This window comes from Larus michahellis, chromosome 2, assembly GCF_964199755.1.
Source record: "Larus michahellis chromosome 2, bLarMic1.1, whole genome shotgun sequence".
Lineage (NCBI taxonomy): Eukaryota > Metazoa > Chordata > Aves > Charadriiformes > Laridae > Larus > Larus michahellis.
Window position 1 is genome coordinate 66,532,774 of NC_133897.1, and position 21,403 is coordinate 66,554,176.

Below are 21,403 nucleotides of genomic sequence, written 5' to 3' on the forward strand. Positions count from 1 at the left end.
TTCACTGTGTGAATGCTTTTGGTTGTTGAAGTCTCCAGTATGACTAGTTAGCCTAGATTATTGAAGTAATTATTCTAAATTGATGGGTGGTCTTGAGAAAACGTTTTCAATTGATCGCTCCTAATAGGAGGAGGGTGTGTTACTAATACAGCACAATCCCTACATGGATGCTAGAGTTTAAGAAACCATTAACCTTTTCAGTTTTTTTTACCACTCATGTGTGTGACAAATACATAGCAAAGTCCGAGAATGTACGGTTGTACAGCATCTCTTTACTGGCGCCTTAGGGGTCCGACCAAAACCATTCGGTGATTCTGTAAGTCTGTGACTGTATACGATATGTAACTTTTCGCTAAGAAGGAAATATAATATTTTCAGTATACAACCTGAATTGTTAAAGTCCTTCGAATAATTAACTGTGAGCATTTCAAACTAAAAGAGGTCAGTGCGGTCGGCTGAGGAAGATGGCACAGAGATACAGGGCGCCCTGTAAAGGTGCAGCGCTGTGCTTGGTACCGCATTACCGACAGGGCGCTTTTGGGAAGGGGAGCTAGCACAAATCTGGAGCACCCTCTGCTGACCGAACTACACATGGTATTTCCTTAACTGCCGCAAGTCGCCTTTTTAGCCTTCAGTCAAATTGGAGCAAAATACGAAGGTCAGGTAGAAGCAAACGCGAATTATTTGGCTTCGTTGTTATGCAAAGACTGATTCTAAAAAGGCACATCAGACTGAAGATTATTTAAGAGACATTGGGATAGTTGAGCAAACTGCAAAAGTGTTAATGACAATCAGATTTATAGCGAACTGGATATTAAGAATGGATAGCACCTTCAATTTATCTCACTTTGATCTTTTGAAATGTAATGCTTTACTACAGATATAGCAAACCGTTGGCATTGGGGTAAGTCAGGACACAACTGAAAAAGACAGACTTAAGGGTATGAAGTCTGTGGCCAGTATTTGTCAAAATGAGTGCCTCGCTTCAAGCAGCTGAGTCCACTATGTAAAGTTGTGGATATAGCTCACTTTACACTTCTAACTGTAGTAGACTGAACTAGAGAGGGCTAAGCACCTCTGAAAACCTGGAGAGGACTTCGAACTCAGATGATGTTGGGTCTGGAAAAGGCAATGATATAAAACGGATGAATAAAGGAGGCAGAGAGAGAAAGAAATGTTTGAGTCTTTGTTTTCTTTTAGCATTACAGATATTGCTAGCTACAAAAGGGATTTTTTTTTTATTAGTTTATTTCCAACATAGATATTATGCAGTTATGAATAGCTTGTTAAAGTAAAAACAGGCAAGTCAGAAGGGTAATTTCAAAATGTAGTAAACTTACCTTCCTTTTAAGAGCATTTAAACCTCTGGTTTTGAACATGTATCAAAACATTGAAAAAACCATTTATTTACTTGCAGCTTACTCTTCTTCCTTTGGATGATAACCATGTATTTCTCCTTGAGTTTTAAAATGTTTCTGCTGTTTTAAGCGCCTGTCTGTTGGATATGGGCTTTATTTTGTAAGAATACAGACAAGTAGTTGTTACTTGTTTCTTTGGGGATACAATTAATGTTAAATATCTTAAAATGTTTCTTGAAGTCAGTGTAGAATAGACATAATTCAGTTCCATAAACCTGCATTATTAACATAATGCCAAATATTTCAGTTTGTCAAAGTGATGGTGAGTTGCATTAAAGCTAGCGTGAAGGACGAGTACTTTTTTTTGCCAAAGGAAATACAGAAAATGTTAATGGAAATCTGTTTTCTGGCTATTACTTTTGTATAACTCCACTGGAGTGGACTAAATAACTAAAAGTTTATTTCAGTTTTTCAAAGTCAAGTAGAACCCTCCACCACTGCCACAATTATTGCTCAAATTCTAAAATGAATAAAACTTGTAGTAGGTTTTTAGTGCCCTAGAAAATGTTTTCAAGCTTTGTCATTGCTGCTTTTGTAGCTAAACAAATGACTGGGTTGTTTGAAAATGGATCTCAGAAAAAGCAGGGATGGGATAGGTGACTTTTTTCACTAAATGATCATTTTATATATTTCAGTGGGTTTTTTGCTTTTCTTACCTTTGAATCTACTGCTTAAAAGAATGAGTAAGATACTGATTAAAAAGTGTAAAAATTCTGTAAGCAAAATTTGGTGGGGTTTATGTTAATCAAGACAGGCTTGTAGAGAACCATATTTGTCAGACCGTTACTTGAGTACAGTGAATTAAGGAAAGGTGCTTCCTAAACTTGAATTCACTTGCTTTATTTGTTTGGATTCACAATTATATTAACTTAATGTGGTTACCTGGGTTGCTGAGTAGGCAAGAATTTGAATCATAGGAATAACCTTGGAATTAGGAGACTTAACAAAGAAGAAACGTTTACGGATTCCAAAGTTGCTGTACGTGTTTTTAGTATCAAAGATTAAGGTAAACAGATAATGATATCTCTTTATTTACCCTTTAAACACAGATTAATAATCTTTTATTTCTAGGGACTATAGGAAAGGTTTAACAGATCATTGAAGAAAGCCATAGGGTTTCAGATATGTGCAGCTAACTGTATATAGTAGTCTATATAAAAATTATTTTTTTATAAATGATGAAACGCAATGTTTGTCAGCCCAAAGAGGAAAGATATATTATTTGAATTTTAGTAATTTTAAATACTTAATTTACTCTTTGCATAGCTATTACATCTAAGTTTAGACTAGAATTAATGAAAACATGAATAATTGGCTAGTATTCAAGGCTTAATAAAGTTAAGTTCAGAGCATTTATTAGAATAGGAAAGAAAGTGTTTATGTTTATGGTGCAAAATTAAAGCTAAAGTCTATCTCAAACATACATACATACTGTGAAATTTCATTGTAGTCAATATGGTGTTTGTCAGTGCAGAACCCCACTGATTACTGAAATATAGTTACCTTTGTGGAGGAATTTGGTTGCGGGGGGGGAAGTCTCCTAAGATAATGCCTTACTACTTCAACATGCTTAAAGTAGGGTGCTTAAAGAAGGCTATCTATTAGCAATTATTTCTCATGCACTTTAAACTTGATTTAATTTGTAATTGAATAAAAAGTGGCGGCACTACAATATTTTGAGGAATATTTATCATTGTGCAACGTTTTATGATCAAATGTTGCCTTTTGATATTCTAGCGTAAAAATTTTTCTCACTTTTGCAGTAATATACTTTTTATAATGGTAGAAGAATTGTTCTAGTACTGCAATAATAGCTTCAGAGGATAACCTTTCCCAAAAGTTAAGGATCTAGGGCAGCAATAGCAATATTGCTGTTCACGTTCTACTTCAGTAGTCAGTCAGAAAGGTTTTTTGTTACTTTCAACTTTTGCAAATTAAGACAAGACTTTCCTCATAAGATAATGACTTATACCTTGTGGTCCAAAATGTGAAATTTAGACCTTTAATTGTTCTCTTATTCAAAAATAAAGTATTTTAAAAACTTGTAGACAATGCCATACTTTTTATTGGTGGTGTAAGCCATTATTTTACTGAGAACCATTAGCTATTTAAAACTTCGTGCATAAATTAAAGAGGAACTAAATGGATTTCCAGTTGTTGCCATTAGTAGCATTTTAGATTATACAGGCAATTATTGTGTTCATTATCTTAGAGCAGCCCCTTTGTAAAACTACTGTGGTTGTCTTAGACATTATGTACAAATTTTCCCTTGGAGATTAAAATTTCCAGTGGTGTGTTTAATTTTGTTAGCTCAGTTGGTTCAAAAAGAACAAATATTATGACAAGAAGAAGAAAATTTGCTTTTCTAATATGGGAAATTGCAATGAATGTGGAAAATTACTCCAATTCTTAACTCATCTGTTTTTTATATTGTCATAATTATTCTGGTTATGATTCTTTTCAAAAGGAAAGAAATTGCTTTCTTAAGATGGTATATTTTACAAATGCTTTGATAAAATCACAATGTAGTTAAAATGAAGTTTACCCACTTTTCCAATATTCAGTTGAATTTTAGAGAATGTTAGTGAATTTCTACATGAAATATATCTGGATAATTCAACAGTGCTTCATTAGTTTGAATGCTGAAGTTGTTTAAGTGGAAAGGCACAGAATTAAACTAATTAAGTATATTTCAGCACATTATAGGAACTAATTTTTGAGAAATGGTGAATGCATTTCTATTAAAACTTACTTTCTTTGTGTGTCTTCTTAAGTAGGGCTTTGCAATTGCCTTCACATGCTATAGTAAATGAAAATATTAAAGTTAACTGTGGCAAATAGTATGATCTGTATTAAAAAGGATGACATTATTAGTAACAAACCAAATGTTCTTGAGAGATCTATTGTGTGAGAATTTTTCATTGTCAACTTTTTTATTCTCTTAATATCTCTCCAAACACATTTTTGTTGGATCCCAAACTTAAATTCACATCTGTCTTCATCAATTAGAAAGGTATTAATGCTTTGAATTAGCTACGTATCAGTGTGCAGTGGACTAAATTTAATGTTTCTGTCCAAAAAGTGGCATTCCTTCCAAAGAAGCTCTTTATTCATTTCTATTCTGGGGTGGGGTTTTTGCGGGGGCGGAGGGGGGAGCTGAGGGGAGAGGCTTTCACTGCCATGATGCAGGAAAAAAAAGTGTGAGGTACTGGTTATGCATATTGCAAGACAGTGATTCTTTATTTTATTACAAAAAAAGACCAACTCTAGAAGGCCAGATTAAATCATTCCTTTCACTTTTTAATGGGATTTGGATGAATAGAGTAAAATATGCACTTTGCATTCATTGATAGCATCTTTAGGTTGAGGTAATTGAGTCTTTTTTCCCTGACTGAATGAATAATGACTTCATCTGATCCTCAGCGAGGCCTGAAACTTAGGCTGCCTTTGTCAATGCAAAAAGATCTGGGCTTTGAAACATGCTCTACTTCCCTGGCTTAATTTTTCTTCATTTTAATCCAAAAACCTATTTTTCTCAATAATTCAAGCATAAACTATGTAGTAGTTGAAGCAGCGGAAATTGCAAGATATTTGTCCTCGTTGTGCTGCTTTTAAAATGTAGCTGATAAATCAGCCGCTGTGGTCTTCAGCTGCCTGGTTCTCTAGGGAAGGGACAGCCCATGTATAAGCAAAATTGCTGGAATTTTTAAGAACTATATTTAAAGTGGTTCTTTTGCATACTGTTTGTTATCTAAGGAAGTGTTATGTTTTACTGGTCTTACTGGCAAGACTCAGAGATAATAGGGGCATCTGTGACGGGGCCTAGGAAACTCTTCCCGATACAGTTTTCCCACATATTTTACTGACTACAAGAGCATCCCAAGAAGTGGAGTATAAATACTTAGCTTACAGCATACATTATTGAAATGGTGAGAGTCTTAGTTATATAGCTTAAAAATATTTGTTCATGAGAAACAGTGGGTGAAAGATAGATTCTCAGTGTTTTTGCTAAAATGTTTGTAAATCAGATACGTTTTTACTTGTGAAAAGTTGAAGCTCTGTTTACTATTTGTCTTAAAAATGGATATTCCACTTGATTGTTGTTTTTTATTATTACATTGAATAACTGAAAGCCTCATACAATTATAAATTACTTCTATGAAATTAGTTCATATTTACAGACTGGTATGGGAGTGTAGTTACAAGTTACAGTACACTAGTTATATGAGTGAGAAGGTGGCTCTGTCGCATTTGTCCGCTGATTCTTGACTCTAACAGGTTTTTGATCTTCTAGCAGTAAATGAGCAGTAGCCACCCTACAAATACAATATACAGCGCCGGTATTTTTGCTGCATGCATAACAGAAGAAAATTGTTCCTGCTTATTTTTTCATCTTTAATTATCTTTTCTCCTTCCCCTTCCTGTGTTCCTGTCCTGGATCGGAGGCTGGGGGAGGGATGTGTCAGACGTAAAGGGATTCAAAAGGCCTGGCTGAGACAGTTCACACTGGTTCTGGGAACTGTAATTGTCCTGTAACCAGGGAACATCTAATACATGCAGGCATAATAATAATAATCAATTCAGTTATCAAAATGCAGTTAATTGTTAGAAGTGCATGGATTTTTAATAGATAGGAGTAAAAAAGCCAATAATAGCTAATTGTTTGCACTGCAGAAGTGTCAATTTAAGAAGTCATGACTAACTTGATTTATACTTCTTCCGCTAGGTTGGCTTGCTGGACCTGGAGTTGAATCAACTGACCAAAGCCCTGTTTTTGGCTTTAGTTGCACTATCAGTTGTTATGGTAACCTTGCAAGGATTTGTAGGCCCATGGTATCGCAACCTTTTCCGGTTCCTCCTCCTGTTTTCCTATATCATCCCGATCAGGTATGTATTAGAATGAAATTAAAACACAGATGTCTAATTTCACTGAATGTGGCCTTCTTGAAATTTATACTTGCTTCTCATTGCGAAGGAAATTGATCTTATCAGGAAGCTGAAGGAGAAGGTGCCAACAAATGTGCTGATTCTTGAAGGATCACTGTACGGAAAACAATACTGTTGTATTTTTTTTGTATAATGTTCATCTTACTGGAGTAATCAGGATATCTAATCCTTTACTAGCATAAATGTATTAATAAGGATACAGTCTTGGTATATTTGAGAACATGGTTTTAGGAAACATGTATTCGATGAACTGTTAGGTGTACTTTGACATTTTATTCTTAATGCCTTAAATACTGAAAATGTTCCATTTCTCCGGTTAAAATATAGACTTTTTACTACAACAATGATTAATTTAAATTGAATGGCTGAATAATGTAGGTGTGCTTTTACAATGAGAGGACTTTTAACACGTGTAACCAAGCAGAGACTTGGCCTGAATTAATTAATTCATTAAGCATGAGTACTATATATTCAAATTGCAGATAAACTGGAACAGGAAATAATATCCATGCGTGTAATCAAGTCTGCTGTGGACACAGAAGTGAGCATGCTGACTCTGAAATGAATTTTTTTCCTTGAATGGGTATTGCCTTTGCAAAATGGAAATGCTTTCTCCTATTTAAATACTGAGTGTTTAAATTACGGTGACTGTTAATTTTAGATGCTCTCTGGAGCTCTTCAGTTCGAGTTACGTTACTCTACTCAGTGGCCCAGAGGCTAGCCAGACAGTTAGCAGCAACTAAAATGTAGATAGGTTTAAGACCTATCCCCTCAGGTTTGCACACAATATTTAAATCCGTCTAGTGTAAGGAAAAAAAAAAACAACCAAAAACAAAACCAGGAGGATTTATTTAGGTGTTTTAATCTAAGCTTACATGATTTACACGTTACTGTGTTCACATTTTTTAAGTACATGTCTCTCTGAAGGCAACTGTATCATATTTGATGAATTTGATACTCAGGAAGTATCTGTCTTAAGGTTTTATAACTTAGAGGACTGGTACTTTTATAATACTTCTGTATTGCAAGAGCAACTGATTCTGTTGGGAAGTCGAAAGAGAAGGTTCCAGCAAATCTACTGTGGAGTTGGGGAAATCTCATTGTAGAAAACAGTCATTTAGAACAGTTTCCACTTCCTTTAACTGCCTCTTGTTTTTATTTACACGTTCGTGTTTCAATTTTGTGGTATCTTTCTAAACACTGTCATTGTTTTAACTCCCTTACTGCTTGTATGATGCTGCTATTCAGGTCATGTCATCATTCCCCCCATATACACAGAGTTATTGAATATTAAGCAACTTATCCGTGTGAAGAGGCAAAAAGTGCTGCATTCAAGTCATAACTAAAGCCTGTGTATTACTGAAAGATGCGCTTAATCATCAAAGACATGTAGGGGAAGGGAAAAACGAGCTAAGAGTATAAAGGATCGCTTGTCGGTCACTGTGTTCTTCCATGATAAACATACTAAGCCAAAACTTATTAAAATGGTTAAAAGACAGATATATCTTTGTTACTGGATGCAAGAGGATTAAGAGCAGATAGGTGGTGTAAGTAAATTTGACTCTATATTGACGATTCAACATACGCCACTGAAAAACACCTTAATTGAGCTGCTCATTATCAACTCTTAAGAGAGCAGTTTAGTGGACTTATGAAATAGTTCTTTTCCAAAAATAATTTCTAGGATACACCTAATCCCATTTTTCAGTTGCTTGTGGGAAATAATACACAAAGCGGAAGTATTTGAGAATGTGGGTGGTTTAGTTTTGAGATGGGCCGTGTAGTTACCCTGTGGAAGATCAGACAAGAATCTATCAGCAAATACGTTTTTCTCTAGAGGTTTATCTATTTCTATGCCAACTTTTTTCTTCAGCTCAGATCATTCGTACGCAGGGTCGCTTCCCACACTGTCGGTGAAGTAAACAACCCCAGTCATACCGATGTTCAAATACAAATACATTTCTCTTCCTCTCTTCTGGATGTTAAGCATGGGAATGACTTATTCTTTAGGCTGTATTTGAAGTGTAAACTCTTGGAGATTAAAATTACAAGACTAATGACACTGAAGCACCAGGTGTTGTGTCTTCTCATTATTATTAAAATAGCTACATGGGGGAGATAACAAACTTCACAGGTAAAAGAAATGAATGTGGGAGGTTAGGATTGCCTGTTAGAGGCAAAGCATATCTAAACTCATGCACACATGAAATGTGTGGATTGATGGTTTTAGAGAATTCGGGAAGTTTCTAAATATGGAGCTTTTTTTGCTGTTGGCTTTTGGTTTGCAGGGCAAGGGAAATTCCAGGTATGCAATAAAAATAATTTTCCATGGCCAGACATCTTCAGTGAAGATGATGAGGAGGAGGTGACTAATTGTTAGTAGAGTTTAAATGATCTCTGTGTAGCCTCTCCTATTAATTAATAGGAAGAGAATATTATTTTTTTTTTTTTTTGCTCTGGGGAGAGCTAGTTCCTTGTGATTCAACTGCATCCTAAATACTCCTCTAGATCAATGTTGCTTCACTGTGCAAAGGGTATTACTGTGGGACATGTAAGACTTCAGAGGCATAAACGTAAAGCAAAGGTAAAAAGCCCCAAATCAACACACCCAAACAAAAAGCCTACAACTTTGCACACATTCTGTAGTGTACAAGGATTCAAGCAAAATGGATAAAAAGTAGTAGTAAACAAACACTGAAAGCTTAGCCCAGCTCAAAATGTTTTGAATAGCCCCATGCTCCCAGAAACATTTGGCCCTTAAAAATTACTCTTCTGTATTGATGTTTCCTTTTCCCCTATAGAGGAAGCATAGCCCAGCAAGCCTCCATAGGCAATCTGCCTCCCTACAAAGTGAATCTATTTGAATTTCTTAAAATGTATTGGGAAAGGAGGGTAGGAAGCAAGTCTTTGATAGACTGTCCAAAACTCTAGGATTATGCTCACCTATTCTCTTGACTTTTTCCATGCTCCTTGGTATTCTTAAGCTTTTTTCTAGTTGGCTCTAGCCAGTCTGGGAACCATTAATGCCTATCCATAGGTTCTTCCAGTGTCACTGGGACCATTTCATTACTTGTTTTAAATAAAGTCATTGCTTGAAATACATTGTCCGTTAGTTTACAACATCTTGTTGGACTGTGTCACCTAGTGCTGTTATCACATAGCAGGCTGGGGGGAGCATGTGCGCTCAGATATGTCCGTGCTGCTGTTCTTTGTGATACCAGTGTGGAAGTTCTTAGGCCCGTGATGTTTCCTTTTGTTTTCTTTCTTTTTTTTTCTTTTTTTTCCAAATAGTAAGCTCCATTTGTTGAACAACTTGTATTTTTTTGGATTGTGTATTTTCTGAATGACAACGGGCAGAGGGCAAAAGCAGTCATACTAATGAAAAGTCAGCACCTCAGGTAGGGGAAGATAATGTCATAGTTGTGCTTTTACCTGGTTACCCAGTTTAACTCTATTGCTGTGGTTATAGATACATTCTTCTTAATTTTCTGTCTTTTTAAAATAAGGCTTACATTTCTATCAGGAGAGTTTAATTTCCCTTTTGTGTGGAACTGAAGACACCACACACATTTCAGATTCTAATACTAATCATGTAAGTCTTGAGGATTTTTTCCTTCAATTTTTGCAGCTACTAATTTGATCGGTTGTTTTAGTTTTAAATTTTTTAAAAAAGCTGTCAGAGACAGTTAACAATATTTGTATTTTTAAGTACAAAAGAACAGAAGGGACTTCAATCAATGTGGGATGCGAGATACCCGCATTTATCTCTTGAGCTGAAAATACTGGTGCGTATATGGGTGTAGGAAAGATGGTTGGGCTGTTAGAGAGCCTTACCACAGAGCAGTTCTGTCCTTTCCCCTGGCATTTAGTTGTAGCATCTCTTTGTCAGCTCACTTGAGCTGCCACGGGAATCAGTTCAGAAATGACAGCCAAGGCCAAAGAAAAGGCTAGCCTTAGTGATGCTACTGCGCCGCCCAACGGGATCCCCTCTACCACCAAGGAATGGGACTTTGTTTATTTGTTGTCCAGTCTTCTTCAATACCTTGAAAGACAAAGTCAGTTGCATTTTGACTTGAGTCCTTTTGTTTGGTTGTTTTGGTTTGCTGTTTTCTCCCCAAAAAATGTAGACAGGAAGGTTTTCTAAAATAATTTGGGTTTAGCCAAACAGTGTTGGTGAAATCACTGCCTCACGTGTACAGACATGTGAATCCTGTAGCTCTACATGCTTCTGCTTAGCTGTTAAGAAATGTAGAGGATTTACCATAAATTGATAAGTTATTTTGTGGGGAGCTGGTAAAAACATGTGTCATCCAGACTCTATATTTAGTCGCACTTTAAAGCTGGACTGACGGGGGCTTAATCAGCCATCTTTTCAGGAGGATCCTTTAGTTTTGGTATACACAGAAGCTGTCCTTTCCTACAGACAGCCCAAGGCTCCTGGGCACTGAGCCATTCTGACAAAATAAGCTGTCCCAAACATCTGGAAGGAACAGCCTTGCACTTTAGTAAAGTTTTAGGGCACTACCTGGCTCCAAGTGCTTTTTTCTGGGTCCCCAAGAGGAGCATGTAAAGAAAATCCTTCAAGTTATGTCAGTCTGGTTTTGGTGGGCAGTGAGGAAAACACTGCTAGGACGTCTTGTATCTGAAATTCATTCATACCCAATCAAATCCTGGATCCTACAAATAGGAAAAAAGAGGGTTTTATTCAGTGTGCTTCTGTATATTCCCGAGATCCAGGGAACTCACACCTATGCAGGACTGTAGTGTCTGTTTAACAGCAGTAAGCAGCTATGCTTCTTTCAGTCATATTGTAGTTTGTGCTGTCTGTGTTGGAGCTCTAAACTGTATAATGTATAGATGTGAGACTATCAGTATATGTAGTCTCACATATAGAGACAGAATATGTATTAGGTACATGATGCAAAGCTTTCAGTGTGGAAGTGCTGAAGTAGTTTAAGCCATCCTCATAAATGTGTATTATGTCTCTATTACCATACCATGATATGAGAGATAGAGACTGAAAAATATTATATGAAGCTTCCTGATATTTTACAAACTAATTTTGACTTCTTCATGCAACAGGAGCTATAGGGTGCGTGTCTCGTGCTAAGAGTGAGTCTTACTCTGCCCCACTATAGTGCTGTACCTACTGTCTGAGCTAGCTTTGTGCTTTTCTTGCAATGTCTGATAGTTGTTCTACATAGAGAAAGCACAATCAGTTTAAAAAATAATAATTTTTTTAACTGATCTATTGCAGTAGATCTTTTTCCTTTCTAACCTTGCAACATTGCCTATTTGGTCCTGGTTGTTTTTCTGGTTTTAATCTAATAGTATTACAGGAAGTAATGCCAAATCTGTCTGGAACACACTAAAAATATTCGTGATCTAAAAATTATTTGTATTAGACATCTAATGTCAATATTGTTGCCATTGTGTAAGAGGCTTAATGAAAGAAGGCATCTGACCTGTTAAATGTGAAAATAACAAAGAAACATTTTTAATAGGAAGTAATTATTGTTATTCTGAGCTGCATGTGCTGCATCTCTTGTGCCAAGGCGCTCATTTGACATGCGTTCTATTTGTATTTTGTACTCTACCGTGTTTTCAGCCTGTAAGAAATTCATAGATTAGTTTTCTCATTAATTATTCCCCAGATTTCCTCCTGAGGTTTTAAGTTCTACCTGTGTTACAACATCTAATTATCTGTACCTAGGTTGCATGTGGCCCTTGAAAAACTACATGTGCCACAGTGGCTATAGCAATACGGGGTTGATATGCATTTTTTTTTTGACACGCATATTTAAGCATAAATGTGTCGGATTGAGGTCTCTCTCAAAGTTACATTCATTGCTTGCATTTTTTTGTAAAGTGCTGTGTGTGTACCTTCTTTCATTTCCTTTTATATGCTTACATAATAGACAAAAATCTAGAAAAAATAGTCCGAGAGAACTAGTGAGACCAATTATGAAGCAAACAAGAACACAGATCGGAGGCTCTTCTTGGGACTATTAGACAGATAGCAGAGAAAACTAAATAGAAATTTATATAGCGGGCTAACCACAAAAGGAATATTATATTCAAATTTCCTCTCCAAATAAAATATAGGGGAAGGGGAATTAGGGGAAATTAAAGGGATGAGCTATGATTTGATTTTTATTTATTTAGATCTTGATTAGAATATTGTGTCTAAATGAAGTAACTTCTGTTTCATTCTCTTTTTATTTTGTTTAGTGCCAGTTAATAGAAGTTGTAAGGGTCCAAAAATGACCTTCTGTGAAGATAACTTTCCAGGCATGTTGAAGTTAAAGCACTTTTGGTTGTTTCTTGACCAATAATTTTAGAAGTGTTCCATATTGTTTTCTAGACTGCAAATAAAGTGTTTATCTGTGGATAGTTTATAGCAGTTTCAAGCAGGTAGGGATATAGCCGTAAGGAGTTGGGTACAGTTTTGGTACTAATGTGACCAAATATGATCTTCAGTATTTCACTTAAAAAGAAGTCCCGAAAATACAAAGACTATATCTCAATTACTTCACTTATTTTAGAAATTGGATACCTCTATGGGTGACAGTTATCTGGAGTTTTGGCAGGGCTTTGGTTTTTGCTACAAAACTTCTGCTTATATACAGGACTGCTCAGGAAGTTCTTCCAGACCACCAAAGCTCAAATAAAACTATCGTTTGCTTTTGATTCAAAATCATACCTGAATTTCATTAGGCACAGTACCACTTTGTTCACAAAATTGTCTTTGCTAACTTCATTCAGTCTTGATTGCTTTTCACCAAGTCTTGAAAGGCAGAATGTTTCTGGAGTTTCTAAATGTATTCATCTGAAAGTTTCTCAGTGAAGGCGCCTGCTTATTGGCAAACTTGTCCATTTTGACTAAAAAACAAAATCAGAAATCTTTACAAGGGGCCCTAATGTCATTAACATTTGGGGAAAAGTGAAATTTGGAAGTCCTGTAAATATGAATTTGTTTAACCTAACACACTACTAATGTTTGTGAGGGAATAAGAGCTAAAGTATCTATTTTTAACTTGTAGTAAAAGCAGTGTGGATTCTGAAATGTTGTGTTACTGATCTGTTCTGAAGCTGAATTGCAGAGAAATGCCACCCTGGCTCTTAGTGGAATAAACTCCCAAGTTGGATGAATGTTGCCTTAGGGTTTGCCTGCTGTAGGGTAACTAGTGCTGCAGTTGAGAGACAAGAAACTTCACGCAATTATGTTCACTAAATATGCCCATTCTCTGCAACAGCCTTCAAATACCTATATTAATTAACATACTGTGTCTAAAGATTACATGTTAATTGGTTTGCTAAAAATTAGTGTTACTACTACACAACAGTGTGCTAATGCTACATATGATGCTGTTCTGTGCATTTTCATTTTGATATCAGCATCAACTGATGTTTATGGATTCTTTTAAATTGGGTGAAATTGAGAAGGATTTAAAACTGGTGAATTTAAAAAGTTTTTGGTTATATAATGAGGTTTCTTAAAGTCCACAAAGGATTTATGAGAAATGATAGCTAATATTGTCAGGCACTGAAAGTAGCTTGGTGTTGAATACGCTTAGTATTTCCTTGTTTTATTGTGTAAAAATTCTTGAACTTTTTAGTCAAGTATTTTTATCTGTTCCTGTGAAGCTCTGCTGGAGAGATTTCCAGTTTTGAAAGCAAACTCAGTATTAATAGGCCTCCATCATTTTTAGTGTTACAGCAGTGTCCTTAAAGTGATAGCTACAATGATTTCAAAGACAAAAATTTCTCTAAGACAACAAGCACCAAGTAAAGGAAGTCAGAGTAGGATACAGTATAGAAATTTTAGAATTAATACTGAAAATGCACCTATAACCCTCATTTTTTGTTTATTTTATTTCTGTTTAATTCTTTATTCATCTTAACAATTCAAGCATGTACCTAATATCTCTGCGTGCCAGAAAGCTGGCTTGGACTTACTAGTCACTGGGGAGATGTTATTTCGCTGGAGGCCAGCGCTGCCAGCTTTCTATTAGGTCCATCAGCATAAAGGAGGTATGCTCTGTTCCACTTAACAGTGAATGCTGGAAAGCCTCAATGCTTTGAAATACAGATTTCTCCTCACTGCTCAGCAAGATAAGATGTTCTTTTTTTTTTTTTCCTTACCTTTACATTATATTTAAGTGAGATTGTAACTAAATGCATATAGAGAGTGTTTAGAACATTAAAACCAGGTAACACGCATGCTTGTAAAAGATGCAAGTGAAGATATGAACTGCACTTCAGCGTTGAGAGACTTTTCTGATTTAATCGTACTGAAGTACAGTTTTTCCTATCTGGATGACTTTGTAGGTCTCAATTGGTAGCGCAGCTATGTGGATTTCTTTCTTTCTGTGCCATGTACCTGACATTAGAATCATAGAATTGTCTGGGTTGGAAGGGACCTTAAGATCATCCAGTCCAACCATCAACCCAACACTGCCAAAACCACCACTAAACCGTGTCCCTAAGCACCATGTCTACCCATCTTTTAAATGCCTCCAGGGATGGTGATTCCACTGCTTCTCTGGGCAGCCTGTTTCAATGTTTGATAACCCTTTTGGTGAAGAAACTTTTTCCTAATATGCAATCTGAACCTTCCCTGGTGCAACTTGAGGCAGTTTCCTCTTGTCCTATTGCTTGTGACTTGGGAGAAGAGGCCAACCCCCAACTCTCTACAATCTCCTTTCAGGAGTTCCTTTTAGATTGCAGCCCTTAAATAGAGCTTTCATTGCAGAATTCCTGTCCTGATAGCCCAGGCAGGAAAAAAAATATTTATAGCCCAAATGCCTCTTTGAAGTGGGCTGATGAGGAGCTTTCATCCTTCGCTTACTCTGCTTACTCCTGGCTAGAGCAAATGTCTAGCTGTTCTAAAACTAGGCAGCATCCTTTCTACTTGACTAGCTAACTAAGCAGATTCTCATCCCTAAGAGGAATAAATCTTTTGTGGTTCCTTTTTTTGACTAATACATATCTCAGTGTGAAGTGTTACATTGGTTCTTATATTCCCTCTAACTCTGGAAGTTAACAGACATACATAATACAAATACTGCTTGCTCAGGACTGGCTCTGGATTGAGTAAGACAGGGTAAAACTGTAGTTAACCAGTGTGAGACAAGTGACTTCCAGTATTTTTCCCCTTGTTATAGTGTAGCATTTTCAAAAAAAAGAATCTGATAGAGGAGTCCTCCTGATGTCTGTTCTAATTTTTTTTATATATTTGGATGTCTGAAGGTAGCTGAAGTTTGGTATGATATTGCAAAACTAATTGGAGTATATCACCAGGTAGAAGGATGGTTTCCTGCTGTTGCTGATTTTAATGGGAAAATAAGAGCTAGCTAAAGAGCAAAATACTATCTTGAATTGTCAAGAATCTTTTATCAAAAATACTTGTTTCTTTTTGTGCTGGAACATGCGTTGTCGTCATCTGTGCAAATTCAGGAAGGAGGGGACACAGAATTAACTGAATTTCTTCAGTGTGTGTTGAAATTTCAGATGTTCTCGCAATTCTAGTTAAATGCATCTCCTTGTGGGATATTGCAGTTTGTGACTCAGTGTTCCCTCCACCGTTACCTCAGGTAACTCACAATCAATCTGTAGCTGTGATTGCAAGAGGACAGGTGAAAACTGTTTGTGGCTGCTGTTTTGGTTATGCTGTAAAGCAGCACTTCAGGACTGTTAAAACAGGTCTGAAATACAAGTACATTAGCAGTATTTTGACCTTGATGAATACCTTTGAATACCTTTAAGAGTCATGTTACTGTAAACCTGTTACTAAACTTGTGAGTCTGAATCCTGTGCCCAGGGCAAATTAACTACCAATAGTTCACATAGCCACTGTCCTAACTGTTTTTTCAGTGTTTCTGTTAGAGCAGAGTCAACAGAAATGAACACGTGCCTTTTCCTTAGTTGCTGTTCCTCTGACATGGTAGCAGGAGTGTCATGAATAGCTAAAAGAAAGTAGCATTTTAAAATTTTAGAAGAAGGTGGCCTATGGTTTTGAGTTAGAGCATTTAATTTTGGGGAACAGCAATGTGAGTAAAGTTATCTCTGACCAGCAGGGGTTAAGACTTTTTATTACAACATAGGAGTACAAGGTCCAAGGGCAATTCATTCGTGTATGACGTAGACATGGAAATATTAACAAATAAGTGTGCAGACACTGAGTGAACTGGAAAAAAGTACTTTTGATTTTGCACTTCTGTGTATAATCAGTAAAACTTGCTGCAAATTACAATTTCTAGTACACAGCTACCCAGAGGTTCCTTATTGCCGCTGGCAGTAGCGACTCCAGGCCACATGCCATCACATGAGGGTGCATATTGCTGCTTGGGCACTGTTCTCTTTTTGCAATGGAGATCCTCTGTAACTAGATTTTGGGAAGGACAGCGACATTGTTGATTGGTCGTGGTGGGAAAGAGAAGTTGACAAAATACAGTTGTGCTTTCCTAAAGAAAAAATAGTTTTTTAAAAAGCAGTGACTTGAAGAGGTACAAAAATATTTGTACTTTCACATCATAAAGAAAACATAGGTGTTGTGGTTTTTTAACAGATAAAAACTGTGACTTGAATAGAGATCTAGTCTTATTGATAAAGAGTATATAATATTCTCATCTGTATAAGTGTAGTAACGTAATTATGTCAAGAATCTCCACAACGTGTTGCAATCTGTCTCCTGCAGAAGGCATGGTATCGCATTTGTTTGTATTGCAGTAGCTTCTAAAAGTCTGGAATGGAGCCTAAATTTCTAATGTGAGATGTACTCTACAAACTCATAACAAAAACATTGTTCCAATTTTTTTGCTGTATATAGTTGTAAGATACTTTTTTTTTTTTCCAGGTATCCTAAAAAGAGCTTCTAGTTTTATTTTTATAGTTATAACTTTCACTTTGCCTAATATTCACACTGATTATGGTATAAATTTCCTTTGCAGTTTACGTGTGAACTTGGACATGGGTAAGGCAGCCTATGGGTGGATGATTATGAAAGATGACAATATTCCTGGAACAGTTGTTCGAACTAGCACCATACCAGAAGAGTTGGGACGATTAGTTTATTTACTAACGGATAAAACAGGTATATCAGGTTACAATTCTGAAATACGATGACTTTTATAAAATTTCTAAAATTTATTCTATATTTCAATATGTTAATGTAAGAGTAGATTTAAAGTACTGATATTTATTTTTCGGTAAAAACTTAAGCATGTGCTTGAGGACATTGTACCCGTACCAATAGGCTTAGGTAGGCCAGTCCTTACTTGTGAAAGTCAGTATTTGGTATTAATATGACTTATTCCAGTGGGAACACTCCTGCTATAGTAACGGGACACTGGATAGTACTAGTAAGAGTACCATCTGTCTTTCTCTGAAAAGACTCTGGATTAACACTCAGGATGCTATTTTATTCTGCACCTCATTTCTTCTGCAATGTTGTGTGATAGTTAAGAATGACCTTTGAGAGAGCAAGTCATTTCCAAAACAAGTAATGAGATCAGCCTCCAAAATTACATCTGTTATCCCTATGAAGTTAGTTGCTCTTTGTTACAAAGACCAGTTCTAGAGTTGCTGTATGATTACATCTTCAAACTGTAACCTGTTACTATACCTGACCTGCTATACTGGAAAAGCCAACCCTTAACAGGATCAGAAAGTAGGTAAGTGTGTGAAGTAATAGCTTGTGCTATGCTGCTGTCTGCTGTTATGACTGACACTTGTTACGGTCTTACCGTGCTCTTAGTTCTAGATTTATATAAGGAATCTTAAAGTTTATTTTGGAAAATACCATAATAAATAACAAGTTAAATTAGGTAGCAAATACAGTATTTTTTTCGCCTTTTGTGGTTCTTTCTGAGATTGGATAAATCAGTTCTAGTAAACATCCTGTTTTCTGAAGAAGCTGAACTTCTGAACTGAGACAGTTGTTTCTCAAACAGCTAAAGAAATTTTTTCATGGTTTTAAGTAAAATCTAGTTCAAAATGCTGAGAAAGCATTTGGGGAGGGGGCTAGAGGTTGACCTCTGTCATAGTGTTCAGAAAGCATAATACACAGTTTACATCTCTTTCTGCTTGAAATAGTTCCACATTCCCTCACATGCTGAACGCTTCCAGTACTGCATATTTTGAAATGAAATGTAAATTTAATATATTGTCACGTTTTCAAAACACACTTTCATTATTTTTTTTTCTATAGGTACGCATGTTACCCTATACACTTCTGAATGCTGTTTTTTATTTTGTACGATATAAAGACATCTGCCACCTTGTTTCTTAGCACGTAAAAAAATGTATTGCTAATTATAGTGTGGTAATTCTTCAAAGCAAGTGAACATTTCTTTTAACAAGTTTTATTTCAGTTAGCTGATGATTTGTATGCTATTTGAAACTGCTTATTGATTTTAATTGCACCCTTCATCGTGATAATTTATGTAACTTTTAAGAGTGCTGTCTCATCGAAGGCTTGAAATATGTGATTTACAGCATATGTTTGGAAAAAGGGAAGTATGTTCAAAAATAATGAATTTTCAAAACAATGCAGTTGAGTTCATTTGCCCAAAGCACTACTTTGTAAGCAAAACCAATGTATACTTCTTAAACTTTTCTGATAGAGAATCCAGTTACCATACCAAACTGGAAATGCGGTTCAAGTGCTGAGGTATTCTGCTTACAGTTAGACCGCGCTGAAAATTTTAAAAGGCTTGATGAATAAAATGCTAACAGTTCATTCAGCCAACTCTACAATGCAGAGTTCTGACTCTGGTGACCAGTTAATATTCTCAGGCACAAGGATCAGTGTACTATCTTTTCCTCAAGCTGCATGAACCTACTACCCTGTTTGAGAAACAAAACATTGTTTGGAAAAAAAAAAAAAAAAAAAGAAAAAAAAATCTGCTGCAGTTGTACTTCTAGAAGGACAATGAATACACTTAACCTAGTACAACAGTAATTAAAAAACGAGGCTTTTTCCTTTAAAAAAAATAAAAATATTTTTTTGGCAGGGCAACAAAATGTAGTGATGCTGGGTTTTCAAAGCAAAAATACAGATGTAACACAGTTACATCTATAAAGCTTTGCAAGGATAAAGTTTATTGATTTGCATATATGAAGAGAAACAACCCTGTTTTGCTTCTAATTGTTTTTTGGGTTTTTCTCAACCCACATCATGCCACTGTATTCTGGCCTTTCAGAGCGCGTACTTAAAAGGGGTTAAATAGACAAATGTTAAAAGGCTTTTACCAGCAAATGTGTTTATGTATAGTTTGGAGGATTGCTATCATTCAACCTTAAAGGCCTTTCAGAGCACTGAGATCTGTTGAGTTCTGAAGGAAGAGCTGAATCTGTAAGCCAATGATGTAAAAATGAAAGTAAATGTTGTATCCTAGGGCAGTAGTTCCAAAATGTTTTGGACTAACAGTCAGCAGTTTCACCCTATGCACTTTTATCCAAGCGTTCGCTGAAAGCTGATGTAAGTGAAAATAAGCTGGAGTCCAGCAGTCGTTACCAGCTTCAGAACACTGACCGTGGCCTTGCAGACTGCGCTTTTCTTTAGACCAGCATGAGAAACACTGCTCAAATTTATTAGTCTTAAATGCGCTACAAATTTTAAACTGTTTTTAATTCTGGACAAACATGTAGCCAATGTACCTTTTCGCAAATATATCAGTAGCTGCTTCTAGTTTCCTTTCCTGAATACATTTGGTCTCATTCTGCATTTTATCATAAATGTGAAACTTACTGCTAGGTAATGAACAGAACCTGTACGATTAATCCTTGATTACCATTGCATGATTATGCACTGTTCATGAGAGCTAGCTCAGTAGTTTCTCGCTTGAATTTTCAGTTCTAGTCGTATAAGCCAGTTGATTCTGTTCTGCCCACTTAGGGCTTGGCTGTCAGAGGAGAGAGAGAGGTGGTTTTGTGGCTGCCCGTCCCAGTGGGTGCTGCTAAAAAGCAGGACTAAAAGGCTGGTCTAGTGAAATGTAAACAGGTGACGTTTTTCCCAATATTAAAAATGAAAGGGAATCCAGAGAACAGTCTGCAAAAAATCTTAAGATTGTGGTCCAAGCTTCACTGGAAATGATTGAGAATTAGTTGTTGAGTCTAAGGAGCATTGCATTACTAACATAATTGCAAGGTAGTCCTTTGTATGATTGTAAATTGGGTTTGTGCTTCATCAATAAGCTTTTTGACAAGAAGCGTCCATCACAGTGGCGCTCTCGTTTGCCACAGTAGAATAGAAAATGAAGTATCCCAATAATTGCATTATAGTTTCCTTATTGTGGGACAAGAAAGCAATGTGGTATAATTAGGTTTGATTGGAGTGCATGTTTCCGGTAAGATCTGAAATTAATGATGTTGCTATAGTGACACATCTGCGGCCACCAGTGCGTGAAACATAAAGTAATTCATTCGACAAGAGAAGACATCTGTTAACTGCAAGGATGCAGAGCATATTGACACTGACCAGAAATACTAGACGTTATGTGATAAATGAACAAATGATGCTGAAACAGGAGGACAGATAATTTGTACTTAATCTGCTGGGAGAACTTTAATCTTCTCACTGGTTGCATTTGACAATGCCATTGTTTAACGAACAATGCTGCAGAGAACTCATAAATTTTAAAACTTAACTCAGGGTGCAGCCTATTAAAGCAATACATTAATTCCTTTGTTAGGGAGTTTTTATCTTCATGTAGAACAAAGCCATTACTAAAAACACCCACTAAAACAACAGGGTTTTTAGGACTCACATTTTAATTATAGCATCCATTACCCAAAATGCCATGTTGTTTGGACTTGAATCACATATAAGTTTGACAGAAAGGCGTCATCCGTTACGGGGGGGGGGGGGGGGGGGGGCAGTTACAGGGGGGAGCATGGTTTCTAGCAGTTTCCAAGGGCAACTGAGCATGGTATCTTATCCTCTCCAGGGTACAAAAAGATTCTAATCATAAAAGAAAAATAAAGATATTTGGCAATATTTATTGAACTTTTTTTTTTTTTACTTAGGATGTGGG

The 21,403-nt window shown here is 36.3% G+C and overlaps 1 protein-coding gene across 8 annotated transcripts in view; it reads left to right on the top strand.

Annotated features, from left to right (window-relative positions):
• The window catches only part of ATP9B (ATPase phospholipid transporting 9B (putative)), a 169,977-nt gene that overhangs the window by 110,328 nt on the left and 38,246 nt on the right, over positions 1-21,403 (top strand). For all 8 annotated transcript variants that reach the window (XM_074575765.1, XM_074575768.1, XM_074575764.1 and 5 more), the window contains 2 exons: positions 6,145-6,305; positions 17,318-17,460. In XM_074575765.1, coding sequence (XP_074431866.1) covers positions 6,145-6,305; positions 17,318-17,460 — 304 coding nt within the window. The remainder of the gene's footprint in view (positions 1-6,144; positions 6,306-17,317; positions 17,461-21,403) is intronic.